The sequence below is a fragment of the Aphanomyces astaci genome (assembly GCF_000520075.1).
Source record: "Aphanomyces astaci strain APO3 unplaced genomic scaffold supercont1.39, whole genome shotgun sequence".
NCBI lineage: Eukaryota > Oomycota > Saprolegniomycetes > Saprolegniales > Verrucalvaceae > Aphanomyces > Aphanomyces astaci.
Genome location: NW_009798302.1, coordinates 177858 through 199280, shown reverse-complemented (window position 1 = coordinate 199280; position 21423 = coordinate 177858). Strand labels below are relative to the sequence as shown.

At 51.8% G+C, this 21423-nt stretch overlaps 10 protein-coding genes across 10 annotated transcripts; 5 read left to right on the top strand and 5 right to left on the bottom strand.

Moving 5' to 3' along the window:
- The first annotated feature begins 166 nt into the window (after positions 1-166).
- H257_12201 (serine/threonine protein kinase) lies at positions 167-1093 on the top strand. The gene has a single exon (XM_009839329.1). It carries the CDS (start codon positions 191-193, stop codon positions 1007-1009), a length of 819 nt encoding a protein of 272 aa, XP_009837631.1. The 5' UTR covers positions 167-190; the 3' UTR covers positions 1010-1093.
- Positions 1094-1445: 352 nt separating this feature from the next.
- On the top strand, positions 1446-2919 carry H257_12200 (hypothetical protein). The gene has a single exon (XM_009839328.1). The coding sequence runs from the start codon at positions 2161-2163 to the stop codon at positions 2710-2712; it is 552 nt and encodes a 183-aa protein (XP_009837630.1). The 5' UTR covers positions 1446-2160; the 3' UTR covers positions 2713-2919.
- Positions 2920-4226: 1307 nt separating this feature from the next.
- On the bottom strand, positions 4227-4754 carry H257_12199 (hypothetical protein; the record flags this gene model as incomplete). Its single annotated transcript, XM_009839327.1, has 1 exon — positions 4227-4754. One exon carries the CDS (start codon positions 4752-4754, stop codon positions 4227-4229), a length of 528 nt encoding a protein of 175 aa, XP_009837629.1.
- Positions 4755-10938: 6184 nt separating this feature from the next.
- On the bottom strand, positions 10939-11459 carry H257_12198 (hypothetical protein). Its single transcript, XM_009839326.1, has one exon. It carries the CDS (start codon positions 11417-11419, stop codon positions 10967-10969), a length of 453 nt encoding a protein of 150 aa, XP_009837628.1. The 5' UTR covers positions 11420-11459; the 3' UTR covers positions 10939-10966.
- Positions 11453-12927, bottom strand: H257_12197 (serine/threonine protein kinase). The gene has a single exon (XM_009839325.1). The coding sequence runs from the start codon at positions 12903-12905 to the stop codon at positions 11460-11462; it is 1446 nt and encodes a 481-aa protein (XP_009837627.1). The 5' UTR covers positions 12906-12927; the 3' UTR covers positions 11453-11459.
- Positions 12928-13314: 387 nt separating this feature from the next.
- On the top strand, positions 13315-14294 carry H257_12196 (hypothetical protein). The gene has a single exon (XM_009839324.1). It carries the CDS (start codon positions 13741-13743, stop codon positions 14236-14238), a length of 498 nt encoding a protein of 165 aa, XP_009837626.1. The 5' UTR covers positions 13315-13740; the 3' UTR covers positions 14239-14294.
- Positions 14295-15163: 869 nt separating this feature from the next.
- On the bottom strand, positions 15164-18204 carry H257_12195 (hypothetical protein). The gene has a single exon (XM_009839323.1). It carries the CDS (start codon positions 16111-16113, stop codon positions 15445-15447), a length of 669 nt encoding a protein of 222 aa, XP_009837625.1. The 5' UTR covers positions 16114-18204; the 3' UTR covers positions 15164-15444.
- Positions 15168-18208, top strand: H257_12194 (hypothetical protein). The gene has a single exon (XM_009839322.1). The coding sequence runs from the start codon at positions 16628-16630 to the stop codon at positions 18125-18127; it is 1500 nt and encodes a 499-aa protein (XP_009837624.1). The 5' UTR covers positions 15168-16627; the 3' UTR covers positions 18128-18208.
- Positions 18209-18504: 296 nt separating this feature from the next.
- H257_12193 (hypothetical protein) lies at positions 18505-20772 on the top strand. The gene is made up of 6 exons (XM_009839321.1): positions 18505-18760; positions 18812-19572; positions 19624-19744; positions 19800-19935; positions 19995-20215; positions 20267-20772. Exons 1-6 carry the CDS (start codon positions 18517-18519, stop codon positions 20659-20661), a joined length of 1878 nt encoding a protein of 625 aa, XP_009837623.1. The 5' UTR covers positions 18505-18516; the 3' UTR covers positions 20662-20772.
- Positions 20773-21207: 435 nt separating this feature from the next.
- H257_12192 (hypothetical protein) lies at positions 21208-21411 on the bottom strand (the record flags this gene model as incomplete). The annotated part of the gene is made up of 1 exon (XM_009839320.1): positions 21208-21411. One exon carries the CDS (start codon positions 21409-21411, stop codon positions 21208-21210), a length of 204 nt encoding a protein of 67 aa, XP_009837622.1.
- Positions 21412-21423: the final 12 nt, after the last annotated feature.

Here is a 21423-nt window from a genome sequence, read left to right as displayed (position 1 = left end):
TTAGTAAATAACAGGTTGGTCGTGGATTGGATTTGTATGCTTTTGGTTGTGAGCTTACAGGTGACCGTTGAATGGGAAAAGTCGCCCCTCCGTTGTGACCTTAGATAGAAGTGGCACGTTTGATCACTTGTAACGACGAATCCCGCGCGAGTGAGCATTTTCAAACTCGCCAACCACCAGCCATCTCGTCATGCACCGATACACACAGCCTAGTGCCCTCTTCGAAGCGCCGTACGGCACCGTCCATACGTATCTGGACACAGAGCACGACATGGCCCAGTGTGTGATCAAACGCCGGGGGAACCACCCCCATGACCACGTCCGCGCCGCCGAGAACATCGACCGCGAGATTGAAACCACCGAGGTCCTCAATGCCAATGGCGGGCACCCCAACATTATCCGCATGATCGAACACTTCATAGAGGACGAATACAGCCATCTCGTGCTTGAGTTCTGCAACCAAGGCGACCTCCTCACGGTGCAGCAGCGCGAACCCACCGGCCGCTTTGACCACTCACGCAGTTTGGCCTACTTTCGAGACGTTGTCCTCGGCCTGCAATACATGCACAAACACAATCTGGCCCATCGAGACCTGTCCTTGGAGAACATATTTGTCACCGACGGTGGTCGGTGCAAGATTGGCGACTTCGGCTTGAGCGTCGACGCCACCGTGCCCACCCATGCCTCTGTGGGCAAAATGATGTACATGGCGCCCGAAGTCGTGGACGGGCTGAAGTATGACCCCAAGGCGGCAGACATTTGGTCTCTCGGCGTTATGCTCTTCGTCATGCTCACAGGGGTGCCTCTCTTCGACGTGGCTTCGTCCAAGGACAAACTGTTCCGCGCAGTGACCCGTCAAGGCCTTGACCCCGTGCTGACGATCTGTCAAAAGAAGGGCTTTCTATCCCCTGCCGTGGCGGATCTCTTGGAAAAGCTGCTGGCACTCAACCCAGACGACCGGTTATATGTTGACGAGATCTTGGAACACGATGCGATGCTCATGCAGTAGGACTGTATTCGACTTGGCATTATTTATAAGTTAGTATTCCATCGACTAGTATTGTACTATAACGTTATCCAATGTTGTTTTGGGATGCTCGTGCGAATCGAAAGTATCATCGTACAGTACGATTTACTACCCACTGGGTTGAGGACTGTCAACCATGGTGTGTACTATTAATAGTTAGTTAATACTAGTACTCACTTAGTACAGTACAATATCAACTCACAAACCGCCGACCTACACTTGAACATGGACATGATACGGAACGACGGCGTACTATAGTAGTGGTGTATGTATAGGTGGTATCTTATTGGAGAGATTGATTATGATGACTTCATCGTGTGGCTACAGCAGTTCATGAAGTCGAGCTATAGTATAACGCACGCAGCCGCAACCGTCCGGCTGCGTTGTCATGGTAGTACTGTAGCATTTGCTAGTTGTACGAGGGCTGCTCTTTCGAACGACCCCACTCTGGGTTGTCTTGCACATACATCTCCATCCTGGATGATAAATACTTCGAAGTACTACATGTATATGCATGCGGCTGCCCAACAAGCATCCTTTACCTTCAACCTTGATAAATATTATAGGGTCACGCTAATGCGGTTGCCTTGGCCGGCGATGGCTGCTGCACGAGCGACAGCATGGTGTGACGATCTTGTTGCCGTGTCGCGTAGTACTTGTCCAAAATGGTTCGAATCTCCGTCAACTTGGAGTTGCTCGACTTGGTGTTTTCAGGCGTGTCGTCGCCCTTGGACTCGCTGGCCCAATATACGTCATCCACGTGGTCTACCATGAACAGCAGCGCGTCTTCCAGCATCCCCTGCTTCTTTATCACACTCGCCTTCCACTGCTCCACCTGCCGCCTCGCATCCGCTCGAATCTCGTCCTTCTCCAGCGCCAAGTGCTGTAGAGCCGACCGCTTCAGCTCGTTATGCGCCTCGGTGACGACCAGGTCCAGCTCCTGCTTGGCCGTTGCTTTGGACGGTCTCGTGAGGCCGTGGGTCCAACCCCTAGACGCAGACTGGCTCTGCATATCTCGGTCGAGGCGGAGTTGCATCACCTCTGCGCGAAGGAGGTCGATCTCGCGCGCTTGGGCCGTCGATTTCACATTGGCCTCGCTCAGCTGAGTCACGAGCAGCTCGTTTTTTACGGCCATGTCGTGCAGCGTCGTGGCCATTTGGAGTTCTCGCTGGCTCATGGTACTGTGCTGGGAACGACCCATCATCGTAGTCGCGCCGCCACGAACTGGAGCAACTTGGTCGCAAACTTCATGGACGATGGACCCACGACGAAACCGCAATAATAGAAACGCAGACTCGTCCAAGGCGGCGATTTTGGACTGGACTTGGTGCAGCGAGTACACGGATTCGCCATTGATGGCAATGAGAGCGTCGCCAGGAAGGATGGCCTTGGATGCTTCCGCCGGCCCGATGTCCCCTGCATGCAGGCGGCGGAACGACGTGACAACCAACGCTTCGTGCGTGCGGTCGTCCACGGCCAGACAAAACCCAAGGCCTTTAGCGTCCTTCTGCAGCAACACGTCAAATACTCCAGTGGTGGGGAGGTTGGTGGTGGTGGTTGTCTCGGTCGGCGAGGCGGGGGTCGGAGGTGACTCCAACCGGCAGGCAAACGTCGGTAGGTCGTCGGATGTGCGGGTGATGTGTTGGTCGGCAGATGGATCGTCGTCTCCTGCGACGACAGTGTAGTCGGCATACTTAGTTGTCGACGCCAGCACTCGACTACTCGACGACTTCCACGTGTTGAGAGTTCGAAGAAACCGAGTGGAGAGGAGGGGTGGTGCGGTGCCACAGCCATTTGTGATGGTGGCGGCGGAGCTACTGCGTTGAGTCTGCATCGCCACGCGGCGGGTACTTACGGATGTGAAACTGAAGTCGCTGGTACTGGAGTCGTCGTCGACAGACAATCATTCGACTTCGAACATTAAATATCTTTTGGCCTCTGCCAAGATATATTTTTGCGTTTGGCGCGAAATGCGTTTTGAGCTTTCCTATGAGAAAAATGGATTACTTGCCATCGGGCACACCTGTCCCATATGATCTTGTGGAAAAATGAAGGCATTACCTATCGAATCTCAATTGTCTCGAGATTCACATGGAACGTACGCCACATCATATCGACCTAATCATATCCATCCGAACGGGTTAAAGTTCAAAGAAATGCCATCATCGTTTGAAGACTAATTCCCTGAGAACATAGTCAAATGCACTCGTAGGGGTAAAATCGCTCAGACCTAAGGTCAAGAGCATTTCAGTGGTTAGCGATAACTAACCTCTGGAATGCAACTTACCCCTGGGTATAGCGTTGTCTGTAAACATAAGGGATCCGGGGGACCCGAGATTACAGGGCTACTGTTCTGTTGAAGGGACATAGTTACGTAAACAGATATGCTGCTCTCAGGGAATTACTCTCGTTGAGTGACCCCACCCCTCGTCGCAGTAGGCTACACAGGGCATTTTGTGGATGTGGCCAAGTTAGCACTACAGTACTGAACAGTACGATCGGGGGGGGGGCATTAGTGAATGGCTGCAGGAGTTTTGACATTTCAAGTGGCAGTTGGATGGCGTGTTCTGATCTCGGTAATCAAGGACGTATGACCTCGTGTACACAGGACACACGGTGTACTGTGTACTAGTAGCGTTCAACTAGATCACCGGTAGGGCTCCTACGGTACACCGCGCCCACGTACTGTATACTGCGCCCACGTCAATGCAAGCGGTTGTCGAGCACCTACACGCGATACTGTACCGGCAGTGGCTTGATTGTCGTCAAAGTGACATGGTGTTGAGTGACTCACACAATAAACTTTGTGTGAGCCCCTCGTCGCATAAACCGGTCAAAGTGATGGATGTGGCCAAGTTCGTACCATGGGTGCTAGCTACTGCGCCATCTTCTTGGGTGCCTATGATACATGATACCTTGACACTCAATGGATGCGACCAACCGCATCCACATGAACCAGCGAATTGCCAAGTCATGGGGGTACATTTCAGCGGAATGCTACATGTTCATTAGAACGACGAACCCTCTGAATGGTACTTCGAAAGGCTTCCTCTTTCCCCTGCAGAGGATAGGTGTGTGTGTGTCTGCACACAAGACGCTGGACACGTGTCGAGGTTGCGTTGGGGATACCAATATTGATGTTGTATATTGTACACTGGCAATAAATAACTATTCGGGTTCTAACTAACACTGGTGTTGTCTAATACAAGGCACTGAATGACCACTCGACCGGCCGGCACTTGAGTTTTTGAGTGTGGAACTCGGCAAACGTGGACGGCGGGCAGTAGCTTCCCATCACGGACGACTCGTCCTCTGGTTCGATTTCCGATTCAAAGCAAACGTCGTCATCGTCCGCCTTGATTGGTGCTTGGACCACAACCTCCGGGGCAGCTTTCGGCGCCGATGGCTGGGCCACGATAGACTCCTTGACACACTTGATCTTTTCGCTCATCGCGTACAAGTACATAGCATTCGATTTGCAGTCCATGGAGCAGAAGCCCGCGGTGGGGCTGAGGCTCTTGAGATAAATATGCTTGCAGTTGTGGCACTTCTGACGCTTGTTGTCCCAAGCCGCGATCCCGCCATGGTTGGTGTGGGTGAGTTCTGTCGAGTACGCTCGGTCGCGGCGTTGGCCGATCGTTTGTGGCTGCGCGAGGAGGTCTGCGTCCGGACACGACTGCGTGAGACGAAGGGTCTGCATGATGTCGTTGACCGCGGCGTGAAACATGATGTGAGTGAGGTTGAAGGCTTTTTGGAAAATGGTTGTGCCATGAACTTAAGCTAGCGTTTCGTCGGGTACTGGCGGCCCATATGTCGTGGGTTCAAAGTTGGGCCAAACAGCGTGTGTCGCATGCCATTCTCAGTAGAGTTGTATCTTGGCCGCAATAAGTTACTACTTTTCAACATTTTAATACCTCATTCACACATTCAAAGACGTACGCGTCGAACTCTATTTTATTTTCAAAATCGGATGTGACCTTCCCAGTGTAGTTGTGCAGGGCACTACTGCCGCAATCAGTTTGGCCAAATGCAATGTGGTCCGATGGCTCAGAGGCTGCAGGCAAAATGTTTTCAACGAGTTTGACCCAACCATTGCCCCACGGGACAAGACAGGAGCCTACCGTTTGTGGCCGACAATGCTAGCCTCAGATGCCCTTTCTCAGGTTTAGCTTATAGATGGAGGGAAACAACGCAGAAGTACGGCATAGGCTTTATGATGGAAGTTTGAACTAGAGTACTGTATGGGTACAGAACAATCTCAACGCGGCACTTCTAGCGATTTGCTGTTCCGTTTGATAGCAAGAACTACTGTACATGCGAAGAACTTTGCGGGACTGTACGACATTTACTGTACAATACAGTACCGATCAAATACACTGTACATATCGGTCACGAGTCGATAATTCCCTCATTTAAATGGCCCACTGTTGTTTTGACCTGAAATACTGTGTCATTGTCAAGTACTACTAGGGAATTATCACATCCGGATACACCTATAGTACATACTAGTACTACCGGTAAGTTACAGTACAGTACCTCGGTAAATTAGTACTATAATACGTAGTACGAGTCTAAATCCCCGAGGTTAATTCCATTGCTAGTGTAACCTGGTAGTGGTTAGCTACATACGTATCGCTAACAACTGATATGTAGTGTTAACTGATACTAGTATGTACATAATCCCTACAGTAAGAGGTGAGGTGGTCGGAGTCAACAAAGTTCCATATACATATTAATTCCCATCCAAGCGGGTTTATATCCCCAACTCCATTGCTAGTTGTTAGCTGTATCGCTAACAACTGATATGTACTGTACTGATATGTACAGTAGGAGGTGAGCTGGTCGGAGTCAACAAAGTTCCTTACCAGAAAACTAGTACTACCCATACGTAGACAACGTACTAAACACTCAAATACTACTACTAGTAGCAGTGTTTTCGGAGAAAAACTACAGTAGAACAACTGTATTAAAGAGGAAATTGCACTCGAGAGCCAGGATCATCTGCCTACTACGTAGTCATTCTTTCACCTACTACCCGATATTTATCTGACACGTAGGATTTCCGATTCAAGTTCGATAACCAAGAGAAATCCCAGCATGTCCAAGCCTGCATCGTACAAGCGCTACGTAGCCCCAAGCAGGCAATCTAATGTGCTGCTTGCTTGGACAAACGAAGATCTGTTGTGTACGGTGCGAAGATTGGCATTGAACGTTATGTTCATGTCATCAAGCTATTTTTCTGATGCGTAACCGGGTCTTACCTATTCATTTGCCCCATGTCAATGATGGAAGCGGAAATATGTTCACCACCCAGTATCGTTTCTCAAGGTTGATTTTATTGAGGCACCTGGGATAATGGCCAAGCGAGGCTGTAAGATTTTAGATACCACAAGAGGAGCTCAGGGGGCCTGTGTGCGACGTTTGGGCAAGGGACTTGGCTTGCCGTTTTCTCCGATGTACATACACGTAGTAGTCCTGGTACAGTAGTACAACTTTGTAGCTGTATAAAAATGATGTCTCCATGTCACAACGTATTGGCTCGGATAACTTTTTTACGAAATATCCTACGTACTTGTGTAAATGAAGCGTGGGGGTGTCGATTCGAAGTGGGGGGCAGCAGATGCCTGGAGTTGGCACTTAATAATTATTACATTTCCACGAGTTACACAGGTTTGCTCCGTCCATGTCTACGAAACGAACAGGGGTTGATATTATTACCACGATTTCGGTGCTTTGCCTGGTGCAATGTGACAAGTGACCACATGGAATTGATTTGCATACCTAAACTTCTGAAACGAGTCAGAACACCGTGTTCTGTTAGAGAACATCGCCACTGCCCTGTCAGTGAGGTAGCAGCATTCTGCTATGTAGCTTTGTAGGAGATTTGTGTGCCTTTTAGAGGCTTTTCCTCAGGTAGAAGACGACAGCGCAGACATTCGTCACGAAACATCACAGATGTCGTGGCCAATCATAGTCTAGTCTGATTGGCTGTTTTTCTACAGTAATATATTTTCAGTTCTTCCTCCATCCACTCACGTGTCTGCTGCTGCTTCCTGCCCTCTCCACTAACAGTAAACGCATGCATGCGGGGACTATACCACGTATAATTCCCCCACAGCAGGTACCCATTACAATGTACACCTAAAGTCCCAAAGGTGTACCTGTATTGAGGGAATTCTGAGCTAACTTACCAGGACGCCTTAATTGAGAATTGTTTGCACAAATAAGTACTAGTACACTACTTATTTGTAAAGTGGCCAATACTGGACAACGCATGTCAGATACTGGTAGGGAGGGGTCAAGGCGTCTCAGTGGCTAGCGATGCTAACCACTGCGATGCGCTTAACCCCAGAATAAAATTATACTGTAGTTCGAAGTATCCGAAGTCCCAGGTTTCAAAGGCTTATTTTTATGCGGTCGACGTCTTAGCTAAGGAATTTCCCCATTGTTGGGTATTTTGATGGTAAGGTACAGTGTATACTAGTACCTGCTATGGGGGAATTATTCCGCATGCGGGAGGGATTGCTGCGGCCACCGCGCAAGGCTGATTTCGATCAGTTGTTGGGTGTCCCCCTAACACCACCGTAGTACTAGTACCAGCAGTTCGTAGGGAATGATGGAATCGGCCACGTATCACAGCCTCGTCGCATTTCACAAACAGGGGAAAGTGACCAGGTCACCAAGCCTCACCTACAGTACTTGAGAAACTTCCGACATGTCGAGTGATGATGTGCCCTGGAAGGCGAGCGGGGTGACAGTTTACCCCTTCATTGGCAGCCTGCACTGCGCGTCTTCAGGATGGGGAAATGGCAAAGCCGCCACTTCACATCCGTAACATTAATGGCGAACTATATTTGCTGTTGCTCGACACTTTTGTTCAAGTAGTATGTTTGGTCGAAACGGCTCCCCAGAAAATGAGAGGATGCTACTCCTCCGCCAAATCTCAGTACTATATCAAACGGAATAGCCCACAGCAACCACCAGAGTCTGTTGCGTGCTGTGGCCTTGATCGCATTCCGATACGTGGAGTATTGCATGAGCAGTAGCTTCCTTCATTTTGCAAGGAGCATATATTTTATGCTTTTCATCCCTTCAACAAACACCAAGTAACCAAAAACGAATTTCGACTGTATTTTTTTACAAAGCAATAGAAATTCTCAGTGGCATTTCAATACAACCCACAAGTCAGATAGACTTGAGATTTGGAGCTAATCTGTTTCATACTAAGTAATATGAAGTATTTCCAAAATTTCATCAAAATTGGAGTAGTACCGGTATTGATGAAGTTACGAAAATTCGGGAGCCTTTTCGCCCACTGTACAGTATTGCTATCCTCCACGAAGAATGTGTGTTGGCTGTTGATATCAATAAGTTTACCATAATTTTAACACTGACCCTCCACACTCTACCCTCCTCAGCGGGCTCGCAAGCACTAGAGGTCAACGTTACTGATGGGCTTCAGTCAAGCCGCTTGACCCTCCTAGCCCCGAGCATCCACGCCACTTACATTCAAGCAATCGCTCGATTGTCGCCACTCCTCAAACCACACGCCCAACCCCCCCCCTTGGAGGTATACTGGTTTGATGTCAAAGGCTCAATCAATTCCGCGCCTCAAAATGTCCTAACACTCATCCGAGGGATGCTGAGACCCTTTCAACACGGCGACGGATGATTTTCCAAGACCGCGTCGAGCTGTCTCCCCAGCACTGGGCATTTGGACGCTTGTGGTACTACTGTATATGTGCCACGAAACCCCCAAACCCCAAGTGGGCAATGCTGCCGTTCGACCCCTCGCTGGTCGACACACGACCCCTAAAGGGCGGGTTTGTCGCTTTAGATGTTTGCCCAAAATTTGGACTTTTGTGCTGATTCTTTGCCAAATCTATCGATCGATTCTTTGTCCTGACGTTTGTATGTAAAGATCGTCCAGTATCACACTAATTTCAGTCGCGCACTAGTTCCATGTTTAATTCGTCAAAGAGTGGATTTGATTGGCCACTTGATACTGTACTGGGTTTTGATTGGTCCATCGATTGTCTGCCAATTTGGTGCGTCACATTGACTGGACAATAAGTGTAATCCAATAGGCCCGAATATAGTATTTATTTATTACGTAGACTTTCTTAAGCCATTTCGCATCAAATTGACACGGTTTCAACTTGACGAATGATCATGTACATTGATGCCACTTCGTCCCCAGATTGAGCATAATCGCCATGACTTCTGCACATGGATGGTACCTCCCTCAATGCACCCGAAGCACCAGTTCGACGGAACATACTCATTTTCACTTAGCTTACTATATACTTCGAAGTAAACGATATACATGACGATATATATATACTATATGAACCAGTGGCTTTAGAATATCGATCAAATTCACCTCGGAAAGCTGGCTGGCTCTCTTTGGTATATTCTGGTTGTCATCCGTGTCGGTCAGTGGAAAGAAGAACTATTCATCTTCTCATTTCGATACCCAAGCCTTACTATATATAATATACTAGTAACTACAGCTACACTTGAAACATATAAATATATACAAGTCATCGATCAAATTCACCTCGGAAAGCTGGCTGGCTCCCTTTGGTATATTCTGGTTGTCATCCGTGTCGATCAGTGGAAAGAAGAACTATTCATCTTCTCATTTCGATAACTGCATTGTGAATACTACTTTCTACAAAGAGCAAGGTCCAATGTACGGTTTCCCGTAGAGGAAATCCACCTCAAATGGGCAAACTCCACACAAGTCTACAAAACACCTACGTCAGTCTAGGGAGTTTGTTGAGGGAGGCTACCCATCTTGAGTGGATAATTCCCGAAGAAGGTCCCAAATATACATAACTAGTACATGTAACCAAGGCACCCGAGGTTCTCGTCAATGTAAATCAAAGACCCTTGAAACTAGGCCGGTCAAGTCGGTTTGGGCCAGCTTTGAGGGAGAATGCTCCAAATATGCGAAATATATCGCACATCCTCCAAAGAGAAGCTGACCACATACATGCAAACATGCAATAATAAATATATGGTTGTTGTTGATCAGTGTTAAAAAGCTCTAGATTGTTTGGTCAACATGTAAGCTTCAGAGTTGGATTATCTTTAGACATCACATCAACAATAAGTACTACATAAGGTAGTCAAGTCAGAGCAAGGATGATATGTTCTCGTCAAGGGCTCATTCGTAGAATGAGATCAGAGAGATTCCCATTTATCATAACTCATCACACTTGGTATAAAGCACATGCAGTGGTGTGAATTGGGTCGGATAGGAGCGAAAGACATTGCTTGATGTAGTTCATCACGGAATTCAGTTGAACTATGCATATTCAATTCGTCATCCCCAATATATGGTTGGTATATACACAACATGCAATGGTAGCTCAGTAGGAAGGCAACAGAAATTGTTCTTCGTTTCATGAGTTGATCAAAGACACTTATCACTTCGTTCATCAACGCTACATATACACAAAATGCATTGAGGAGTCAGGCAGTATGAATATCTTATAGTCCACAACAAGTGCGTTGGCAAACGCTTTCGGAGGTGTCCTAAGTTTGTATCGCATCACATTCCTTCGGGTCAATCATATACACAACATGCAAGTGGACCAGATCGATCAAACCGTCACCACACACACGAATGTGTGCGGAGTCTTTCAAGTCTACGCAGCTTCGATAGTATGGGGAAAGAAGTTGTGATCTTCTCATTTCGATTGCGGTCATCCGAGTCGTCGTCATCATCGTGGGCAAAGCGGCAAATGCAGGAATGAACAGCATGGACTGGCGTTCTGGTTAGCGGCACCATCACCAGCCATCATCAAGCGTCGCCGAGGCCGCACAAAATTAAAAATGAGTGGTGGGGACGGCGTATCCGGATATCCACAACGAATAGGGTTACTGACGGTGGCCAACGTTTACCGGAACGATAGGCCTACGTTATCCGTATTATCCGGAGGACCTTATTTCTGCCGCCAAGAAAGTGAAACCGATCGGCCAAGCGGCACAGCACGATGCTGTACAATGCACATTCCCTGCGATGGCGGTGGACGGGCTGACAGAACTGTCTAATCGGATGTCGCCGAGAAGCAGTTGTACCAGCCCTGCTTGTGAAACACTCGCACACTCTATCTCCTGGAGCGTTAGGATGGATTCTTTACCATTGGTTAACAAGTTGGGTTTACAGTTAGCAGCACCTGTGTGGGTGGATGATGGCATACTGTAGCGGACGGGGGAGACGATACTGTACTCCGTCTCGCTGCAGAGGTCAGGACTTGCTTCTCCGCTCCGGACTCGTCCATCCTGCCGGTTGTCGCTGCTCACACCAGTCGACAGAGGTGGCGCCGCCGATGTGCTGTTTGTTGTCCTACCAAAGTTCAGTCCACGTCTAACTTTTGCCATCCCCCATCCAAGTCGTCGTCATATTTTGACAAGAGCGGTTCTATTGTTTTAAATATCTCTGTTTGGAGATCTCGTTCAATATCTTGAGCGATCTCCGCGACGTGCCTGGGTTGCCTTGCTTGAGGGGTACTACTGCCGTGGATGGCACAGGGCGGGGCTTGAGCCAGTTGACTTTGCTATCGGATGGCGGTGGTTGGTCGGGTTTGGCTGGTAGGGGCGGCAGCGGGGACGGGGCCGCGTCGTGCTTCTTGGAGCAGCTGCTCGATCCTCGTTGAAACGACAAACTGCGCTTGATGTCTGGCGTCGACAGCATCGCCGACGACGACGTGGATGACGTGGATGACGATGCGTTGAGGTGGTGCAGGTTTGGTTTCAGGGGAAACAACCCGTTTTCAAACACTTCAAAGTACTCCAACGCTTCCATGTGGTCGTGGATGGCTCGAAACGTCGGGCGGACGCCCCACGCGGTGCACTTGTCGAAGAGACTGCGGTACGGACCTAGCGCCGCCGCGGCGGCATCCGGCACGGACTTGACCACGTAGTCCTGGAGAAGGCGATGCAGCGACCGGGATTCCAACGACTGCGCGGGCAGGATGTCCCCAACGAGGAGCCGGTACAGAACATCCCGCCCGAACGACCCGACGTCAGCGTTCTTGAAGAAACTGAACGACGACTTCAGGATTGGCGGCTCTTGGTCGCGTGTCTTGATGCGGCCAAAGTCGCTGAGCTTGATCTCGGGGTCGATGGTGCCTTCGAGACCCTTGGGCGGCATGCGTACGAGGATGTTGCGGCACGCGAGGTCGCCGTGGGCCGCATCCACTTCCTCGTGGAGGATCATCATCGCGGCGGCGATTTGCTTGAGGATGCGATGTGCGACGGGGGCCGGGAACGGCTGCTTGACACCCATACGCTTGCGCTGGTAGTCGCTCAACTTGCAGTCCATCACTTCCAACGCAATGCACGTGTGCTCGATCCCGTCGCACATGCCGAGGCATTGGATGAACCCTGGCTTGTGTCGCACGCGGCGCAAGTAATGCAGTTCCACGGCGCTTTTCCGCTTCGCTTGGTCGGCCGTAAAGCCTTCGTGGGGTTTGGATCGCTTCAACGCGATCTTTTGCCCTTGGACGATGCACGCGCTGACCTTGCCGTCCGTGCCTTCGCCGTACAACCCGCCCGTGAACTGAACGTCGTGGTCGCAGTTGAACAACCCCACGTCTTCGATCTTGGAACTGCTCGTGAATCCCGTCATCCCTTCTTCGCCATTGTCTTCGTGCTCTGTGGTTGGCGTGCACGAATCACATCTCGGCTTTTTCGCCGCAGTCGCGTCCGGGTCTGGCGAGAACAACAGCGACGTGCAATGCCGTCGCCTCCGCGTCTTCATGGGCTGCGGGGATGCTACAATGGGCCGCGTGGGCGTGAACTTCTTCTGCCGCTTCCATGTAGCTGTGGGGGACATCATGAGTTTCGGGGAACTGAGCTTCTCCATGGTCGTCGTCGGCGCCTTTCCCACCAAATTGTGTACTGCCGATTGGGCTGGCCAATTTGAAACCCCACCGACCGCTGTGATTGGCTCGTTCTTGCGCGCAATTTGAGATTTTCTGGCGGGGTTTTAGACCAATCCAAGCCCGCTATTTCGATATTATGACATTATTTTAGCCAATAGTATCGCGTAATTCGGGGAGAGCTGAAGCGTGAAGCGCAGGCGCCTCGATGATGGACATGACATGCAATAACTACCTGCGTTAGTTGAAAGCGGATCATACTCCATGGAAGCATGAGAATACAGCACGCAGCGTTACCCGTCCACCATAAGCCATGCTAACGTACTGTACCCCGAAACCCTTGTACATCGAGGGTAATACAGTACTGAAACTTACATTAGAAGTACACAATTGGCTGTGGCATGTAACTACTAGTAATTGATACTAGTACTTCAAGTACTAGTACAGTAGCAATGATGTAACTTGGATCCAATGCATATAAGTACATACCGCATCATCTACTTGGCACGATGACTTGTTGAGCTCCTGCTTTAGACTACCTACTTGGAGCTACTAGTACTCTTGAAGATGCTGTACGCTCCGACAACAACGCCGACAGCCCCGAGCACGCTAAAAACGTCGCCAATGTCATCTAGCTGCCCTGCTTGTCGCTTCCGACGGCGCACGAGGTCGCTCTTGTCGCCGTATACGACCAACGCCGGGCGGTCGTGGACGAGGTCGGGATGCACGAGCACCCATTCTAGCTTTGGCGCTCCCGTGGCCCCGGGAACCAGTCGTCCCTCCACGAGGCCGACGCCCGACACGACTTGATCCACGGGGATGAGTCGCTCTGAGGTGCGGAAGCCGATGGTTTTGCTCTTGGCGGACTCGCTGAAGATCGAGATGAACGAGTCCACAGACGGTTTGAACTCGTCTTCCCCTGCTCGGTACAGCGACCTGAAGTACACCGAGTCCTTTAACAACACCTTAGTCGACGTGGCCGTGAACGGTTCCACGGCAACAATGCCGCCGGCTTCCGACTCGGACACTTTGGTCTCGGTGTGCAGGAGGACGTGGCCGGCCGCTTCTTCCGCACGCTGGTACGTCGTGCTCGTGAGACGGATGGCGTCGTGCACGTCGGAGTTCATGCGACGCATGATCGCACTTTTCAACAGCGGCGAGTCGAACGACTTCAACCGGCCTGAGAAGCTCACGTACTCGGTGTGGCGCTCGTGCGAAGGAGTCGCGGGAATGGATGCGATGTCTCTGCTCTCCAAGATAATTTGGGTGTCACGCAGAGCTCGGCTGCTCGATGCTTTGATCTTGTGCCCAATGTAGCAGAACACGCCTCCTCCAACGGCTAACCCCACGCCAAACATGGTCGAACTGTGAAATGGCGATGTGCCATGTGCCGCATAATTACACAATCGACCTACATTCTGTCAACGGAGTGTTGGTAGTGCAGCGGAATGATGTTCAATTCACAATCCACAGCACGAGGAAACGTGATTCGGTGCGACCACGATGAGTGAGCTGGCTGAACTGAGACACAAACAGCGTGTACCAGTACATGCTTTGGCTTGACCTGCTTAGAAGTTGACTGTTGTTTCATGCCGCTCGCACAGCACGACGACGTAGTACAGTGTACAGAGTAGTCGCCAAAGGAATGCTCAAACTGCCATTCGCGTCGGTAAGTACTTCTACTACCGTACTGTAGGTACGGCCTTTGGAATCAAAACTATGCTGGATCATCATGTCCATCTTGTCAGCATGAACGTTTCAATGCAGTTTCTTTTACCTTGACCAAATATACTGTACTGTCAGAGCGGTTCGGTCTTATAACCCCATAAGCTTCCAACGCGATCTTCGAACGTTTGCTGCGATCTTAATTGGAGGATCGACTATATAACGGATTAGATACATGACATGCCCTTGTACTACTTGACAGCCCCATGCATGTTGCCATCTGCGGAAAACCTGCCTTGGATTGTGTCGTTGTCGTCTATGTACTGTAGTTTACAGACATGGGGTATAACTTTGGGTGTACACTGTACATACAGATATCGCTAGGATGTACAAGTACAGTGGTGATAGTTTGCAAGGGTCGTTTCATCCCCACAATTGGATAGCCAAGATTCACCGCAGTTTTTGAGTTGAATTTCATCATGGTGCATTGTGATTGGTGGACTTTACAATCTGTCAACACGTGAAAACTGACCAATAATACACTGTACGACCTTAAGTAGCCATACGGTAATAAGAATGCACGTGCCTTGACGTCACATTTCGTTTTACAACGATGGGCCACCAAGCCTCCACCGAGCGATCATCCAACCAGTCGGTGCACTTCCTCTCATCCCCCGACGACAACAACCAAGGCAACAACCCGATTAAGCTCGACGGCGACCGGGCCGACCTGTCCGTGCTCGAGTTTGCACTTTCCCAGGAGAGCGTCGTGGGGTTCTTTGGGGTCGATGGCGTCCGCGAGTTTGATGCCAAGTTTGCCGACGGCAGTCTCGTCCGCCACGGGTCCCTTCCCCACGGCTACGTGGACCTCCTCGGTCCGATTCTGCCTTCGCTGGACGGACAAGCGTACGACCATGCCCACGACGCGCTTCGCAAAGCCCTCGCGGGACCGTCGCAGTTGAATCGGTACAAGTCCGTGCTTCGCGATATTGTGCACCGCGAACACCACCGATGGGCGGCTCGGGGGGGCGTGCAGTCGCTCGCGACAACGTCGGCGGACTTGGTGTTCCACATCTTCCTCGCCCTTCTCTTCGGCATGGACGACGCCACAGGCGACCAAGTCAAGGGCCTGCATTCGGTGGTCGACAACTTCATCCAAGGCATGCGCACGTCTCTCGGGTATGCCGATCGCACCGCTGTGAAACTTCGCGGCGACTTGCTCAAGACATTAGTCGACCCTGCCCTCGCCCGCAGTCGTGACCGCGTCGCGCAAGGCGTGTCGAAGGCGTGTGTCCTGGACGCGCTGGTCGCGGACAAGCAGCTCGACGACCACGCGATCCGCACGCATATGTTCCACGTGCTCGTAACCGGTCTCAGCAGCGTCGAAAGCCTCGTCGTGAACTCGATCACGGCGTTATGCGTGTTCGAAGAAGAACGCGCCAAGCTCGTGCAGGCGCGGGCCGAGTTTGCCGCCAAGTACCCGACCGTCGACGAGCGGTGGAGCCACCTCGACGATCTGGGGTACATCCACCGGTTCCTCAAAGAAGTCACGCGGTACTACGTGGCTGGGCCAAACCACATATACGGCCGCGCAACTCGCGACGTGGACATCGCGACGACCTCCCCCAACAATCACAACAAGGAGCAAGGCGTGCTCAAACTGCCTCGCGGTACGCTGTGCACTGCGGTGCTGGAAGCCACAACGTCGTGGCCAGACGCGGCGCAGTTTTCTCCGAATCGCTTTCTCCACCAAGAGCATGTCGAGCTCTTCCCCCGTGCGCTGGACGAACACATCCGGACGCTGGTGCTGCAAAGCGTATTCGTGTCGCTGCTCGATTACGAGTGGAAAATGCTGCCATTCCAAGACTACTCGCTGGCCGAGAACGAGCCCCACGCGACCCCCAAGGGCGGGCTCATGGCGGTCAACTTTAAACGTCGGTGCCTCGGCGACTCGAACGACGGCAACTTGTTTGAGGTCGCGGGGTGCCACGACGACTAGAAGTTTTTGGCGCTACCGGAAGCCAAGGCATATCGCGACAACATGGAGTCGCTGTACGACATGTTTACCGACTCGCGCCTCGATTCGTGGACACATTTGATGATCCAACTGCTGCAAACAAAGCAAGCTGCGTGGGAAGTCCCGAACGCCGCCACGGCGCTCAAGCTGCCGCAGTTTCAAAAGACCTTGCCCAAGATCAACCTCCTTCACACGTCGATCATGGTACCGACCGAAGACGAAGACACGCCGCTGGATCCGTGGTACGAGAAGGCGGCGATGGTCCTCCTCCGAGATACGCTACCGATTGGCGACAACTTTACTGACAACTGGCTGCCCGGCGAAGACATGGAAGCGTACGTGATGCAAAAAGTGGGCAAAATGTGGCCCCGCGTGAACGTGCACTGGAACGATCGGTATTCTGACCGCGCGCTCGAGCTGATTGCGTTCAACGGGTTTGGCCAACACTTGGTGGAAAAGCTAAGCGACCCGCACGACGACGGGTCGTACTATGGCGTACTCTTGGACTTTATGCACGTGTTAGAAGTGCGCCCAGGGTATGCCAAGTATGGGGCCGATGCATTCTTTACCAGGGATGGCAAAGTGGTCAAGATTGTGCGCGGTGGCAACACGTACATGCCAGGCGACGACCAATGGGAGTATGTCAAGTTTTGCTTTCGCAGCTCACTCAACACCAAAGTCACAGCGGTGGACCACTTGCTCGGCATCCACTCGATGGTGGCCAACTACTTGACCACGTCGTCGCGCGAATACCTGCCTGTGAACCACCCGCTGCGCCGCCTCATCAAACCGTTCACGTTTCGATCGGTGGTCATCAACTACGCCGCGGCGTGGGCGCTGTTTTGGCCCAAGGGGATGCTACATCGGGGGTTCGCCCTCACGGAGCAAGGCATGAAACAAACGTGGGATTACGGCATTGCTCGGTTCAACTTTGCCACGTTTCCCCAGCAAATGGCCAGCCAAGGCGTGGACTCGGTCAAGCTGCCGTACCATGAAGACGGCCTGGACTACTGGAACGTGCTGCGAACGTTCGTGAGCAACTACGTCGACTTGTATTACACGGGCGACGACGCAGTCCAGCAAGATCAATCGGTGATTCATTTCTGGGACTACTTGGACAAACTACCGGGGTATTTCCCACCCCTGAGCTTGGACAATTTGAAAGACGTGCTCGCGCAATGCATCATGTGGGTCACGGGCATGCACAATCACTTGGGCACGTTGGCCGAGTACGTGAGCGACCCGGCGTTCTGCGGGTCGGCTTGGGTCGAAGGCGAGGCCGCCAACCGACCTGGGAGCGCCGTGCGCATCGCACTCATCATGTCAGCCACTGGCTTCGTCCAGCCATCCGTGCTGGAAGACTTTTCCCACGTTATGCTTGACGACAAGGCCAAGGGGTTGTGCCATGCGTTTACAGCGTCGTTGCACAAGCTAGCCGACACCGTCGACGCCCGCAACTCCACGCGCGAGCAAAAGTACGTGTCGTTCGACCCCAAGACGATTGAGTTGGCTGTTAGCATTTAAGCAACACTTCATGTGATCCAATAATGCACGAATGCATACTGTACTTCATAACTGTAACGTTAAGTAAGTAAAACTCCTCCAATTCCATGTCGGCGGCTACAAATTCGCCGCCAAGTTGTCCGGATACGAGGATCCATTGTTTAGGGTATTTCAACCCTAGTGCGCATCGACAACGTGATTGGTTCAATTGAATGCACATGATTGGTCCATTTACATCCAATCAACGTGTAGTGTGTGAATCGTTCCACTGTTCAATATCTTCGAATCAGGCCGGAAGACACGACCAATGCGAGTATCATCTAGCCAGAATCTCCTGCTACAATGTCACCCCTCCCTTGTCAAATTCATCAACTGACCGTCCGCACTTTCCAACCTTCCTTGCAACAGTCATGCAGCTTCTCTTGGCTTCGATTGGGCTCTTCGCCGTGGCATCCGCGGCACGACTCGTTGAGACGGACAAGTGCACCGCCATTTTAGTCGGCGCGAAGGCGTCCAAGAGTGGCTCGCCCATGACCACTCAAACCAACGACTGCTCGTCGTGCGACTTTCGCATTGCCAAGGTGCCCCAGAAGACCCACGCGGCAGGCTCCCAGCGCGATGTGGTGCTCGTAAGCCAAGTGTACCCTCGCTACGGTAACCTCCTCAACAATCAACGGTTTACTATACTAACCATTTCTGCTTTAGTTGGCACTGCGCGAGGCGCACCAGAGTACTTCAAGGAAAACCAGCAAAATAACTTTTTCAATTGGACAGAAACCAAAGGCATCGGACAGATTCCGCAAGTAGCCACCACGTACGGGTACATTGAAGGCGTGTACCCCCTGATCAACGAGCATCAACTGGCCATCGGCGAAAGCACGTGCGGGGCCAACTTGTGGGCCAAACCAGCTACCCAAGGCGGCAAAGCGCTCTTCGATATCACAGAGCTGGCGCGCGTGGCCTTTGAACGCACCAAGACAGCGCGAGAGGCCGTCCAACTCATGGGCGACTTGGCCGTACAGTACGGGTACTATGGCGCCGAATGGGAAGGCGACGCCGTGTACAGCGAAGCGGGGGAGACGCTGACTGTGACTGACACCAAGGAAGGGTGGGTATTCCACATCCTGCCAGACGACTCGGGGGCGTCGGCGGTGTGGGTGGCCCAGCGAGTCCCCGACACGCACATCGTGGCCATCGGCAACCAATTCATCATCCACCACGTCAACTTGACCGACTCGGACAACTTCCTCGGCTCCTCCAACCTCTACGACGTGGCCAAACGCAACAACTTCTGGGACGGCCAGTCCGACTTTGACTTTACAGTCGCGTACGCCCGTCGCCGCCCTGGCGAGTCCTTTTACTACTCGACGCGTCGTCAGTGGCGCGTGTACACGCTGGCCAACCCGAGCTTGGACCTGAGTCCGTACACGGATGCTTTTGGCACGACGTATCCGTTTTCAGTCGAGGTACGTCTTTTGCATTGTGAAGATTTTTGAAATGTGTTGATGATTTTGTAGACGGCGGGACTGCTGGATGCGTCCGATCTCATCCGATTCCAACGCGATCATTACGAAAACACAACGTTCGACTTGACGCAAGGCCCCCAGTCGGGCCCGTACGGCAACCCCGATCGATACTGTACGGCAAATATATTTGCGCTTTAAGGTCTGTTTTGTTCATGAGTGATTTGTAGCTGTGGGGGAAAACTCGGTTGCGCCTGGCACACAGGGCAAAGGAGGGTTCTTTGAACGCGCGATTTCCCTGTATCGCACCACGTACTCGTATGTGACAGTGGCCAACCCCAACAACTCCAACCTGGGCTTTCTCTGGTAAAATACAATCCTGGATCCAACGAATACAGCTATGGACACTCAAACTCAACCACCAGGTTTGGTCCGTACGCGCCGCATGCCACGTCATACGTGCCCATCTACGCCAAAGTGAGCTCCGTGCCAGCGTTGACTTCGAAAGGGTCCCTCCTTCGCTTCGACTTTAACGCGTCTTTCTGGATCAACGCCCTCATCGGCAACTACGCTGGCCACTTCTATAAGCACGCGATGCCCGCTGTGGCTGCCGTTCAACTTGCTGTGGAGCAAAAGGCGTTTGAGGGTACACCCTTATAAAGAACGACGAACGTAGCTAAGCCCGCTTCTTTCGTAGCGCAACAAGAGGTCCAGGCGACGGCCGTGTCGATCTTGGCGAGGGAGGGCGAGGCGGCCCTGGTGGCCCACTTGACTGCGGCCAGCAACAAGTTTGCCACGTCTGCCCACGAGGCGTTCTACGCACTGTTCGTGGACGTCGTCACTCGGTTCCACGACGGGTCCATCTTCTCGGACTTTGCCAGTGAGTCCATGACTGTGTCTGCGATGGGGTACCCCAGTTGGTGGCTCGAGGAAGTGGGGTACTTTGGGCCCAAGGCAGCGAACGGGGTGGCGGTCACGGGTGCGCTCGTGCTGGGGGTGGTCACGGTGACGGCGCTGGCCGTGGGGCTGGGGTTCTGGCTGGGCCGTCGCACGTCCACCGTCAAGTCCAAGGGCTACGTCCTTGTCAAGTAGAGTTACTCAACGTATGATGTGTGTTGCTACGTACGCTTCGATTGAACTAGAAGTGGCTTTGTGGTCGGGTTAAGGAATGATATATAACTGAAAGATTTGACTGTATCCGAGGTACTTTGAAGTAGTTCGCAAGTGAACCGGTCCCTGTACATCATACAGAGCAGATTTGCGTTCTACAACGTTTAAACGATTGGTTATACAGTACTGATTGCATTTCTAGCCGCCAGCTAGATAGCATTGGTAGAGCTGGCTACCCGGTAGGTCCTGGCTAAACACGAAAAAAAGTGAAATTACACAAGACCATATAACACAATCTACCAGTAGTCCCGTTAGCTGGTGGTGTGGTTATTGACGGATCACTTGGCTTGGCTGTGTAACGACGTCTAGACACGTGATTTTATCGGTCCAGTTCTCCAGTCCATGGATTCAGCTACGTTGAAGTGGTCGTATGCTTCGTCATAACACGACCAGTACTTCGTTATAAGCCGCAAATGAACATATTCTTCGTCTTACAAAGTTATGCTGTGAAACCAACGATCAAACGAACTACTTGATAAAGGCATAGCCCTTGGACTTGACGGTGGACGTGCGACGGCCCAGCCAGAACCCCAGCCCCACGGCCAGCGCCGTCACCGTGACCACCCCCAGCACGAGCGCACCCGTGACCGCCACCCCGTTCGCTGCCTTGGGCCCAAAGTACCCCACTTCCTCGAGCCACCAACTGGGGTACCCCATCGCAGACACAGTCATGGACTCACTGGC

What these genes read in the sequence shown, in the direction of transcription:
- H257_12196 (XM_009839324.1), top strand. Translation starts at nt 13,741, where the DNA reads ATGAGTCGCTCTGAGGTGCGGAAGCCGATGGTTTTGCTCTTGGCGGAC.
- H257_12201 (XM_009839329.1), top strand. Translation starts at nt 191, where the DNA reads ATGCACCGATACACACAGCCTAGTGCCCTCTTCGAAGCGCCGTACGGC.
- H257_12198 (XM_009839326.1), bottom strand. Translation starts at nt 11,419, where the DNA reads ATGGCAAAAGTTAGACGTGGACTGAACTTTGGTAGGACAACAAACAGC.
- H257_12193 (XM_009839321.1), top strand. Translation starts at nt 18,517, where the DNA reads ATGCAGCTTCTCTTGGCTTCGATTGGGCTCTTCGCCGTGGCATCCGCG. An exon ending in CCAAGTGTACCCTCGCTACG is followed by an intron (nt 18,761 to 18,811) that starts GTAACCTCCTCA and finishes TTTCTGCTTTAG; the next exon opens with TTGGCACTGCGCGAGGCGCA. An exon ending in CGGCAACCCCGATCGATACT is followed by an intron (nt 19,745 to 19,799) that starts GTACGGCAAATA and finishes AGTGATTTGTAG; the next exon opens with CTGTGGGGGAAAACTCGGTT.
- H257_12194 (XM_009839322.1), top strand. Translation starts at nt 16,628, where the DNA reads ATGGAGTCGCTGTACGACATGTTTACCGACTCGCGCCTCGATTCGTGG.
- H257_12200 (XM_009839328.1), top strand. Translation starts at nt 2,161, where the DNA reads ATGTCGTGCAGCGTCGTGGCCATTTGGAGTTCTCGCTGGCTCATGGTA.
- H257_12195 (XM_009839323.1), bottom strand. Translation starts at nt 16,113, where the DNA reads ATGTACCCCAGATCGTCGAGGTGGCTCCACCGCTCGTCGACGGTCGGG.
- H257_12197 (XM_009839325.1), bottom strand. Translation starts at nt 12,905, where the DNA reads ATGGAGAAGCTCAGTTCCCCGAAACTCATGATGTCCCCCACAGCTACA.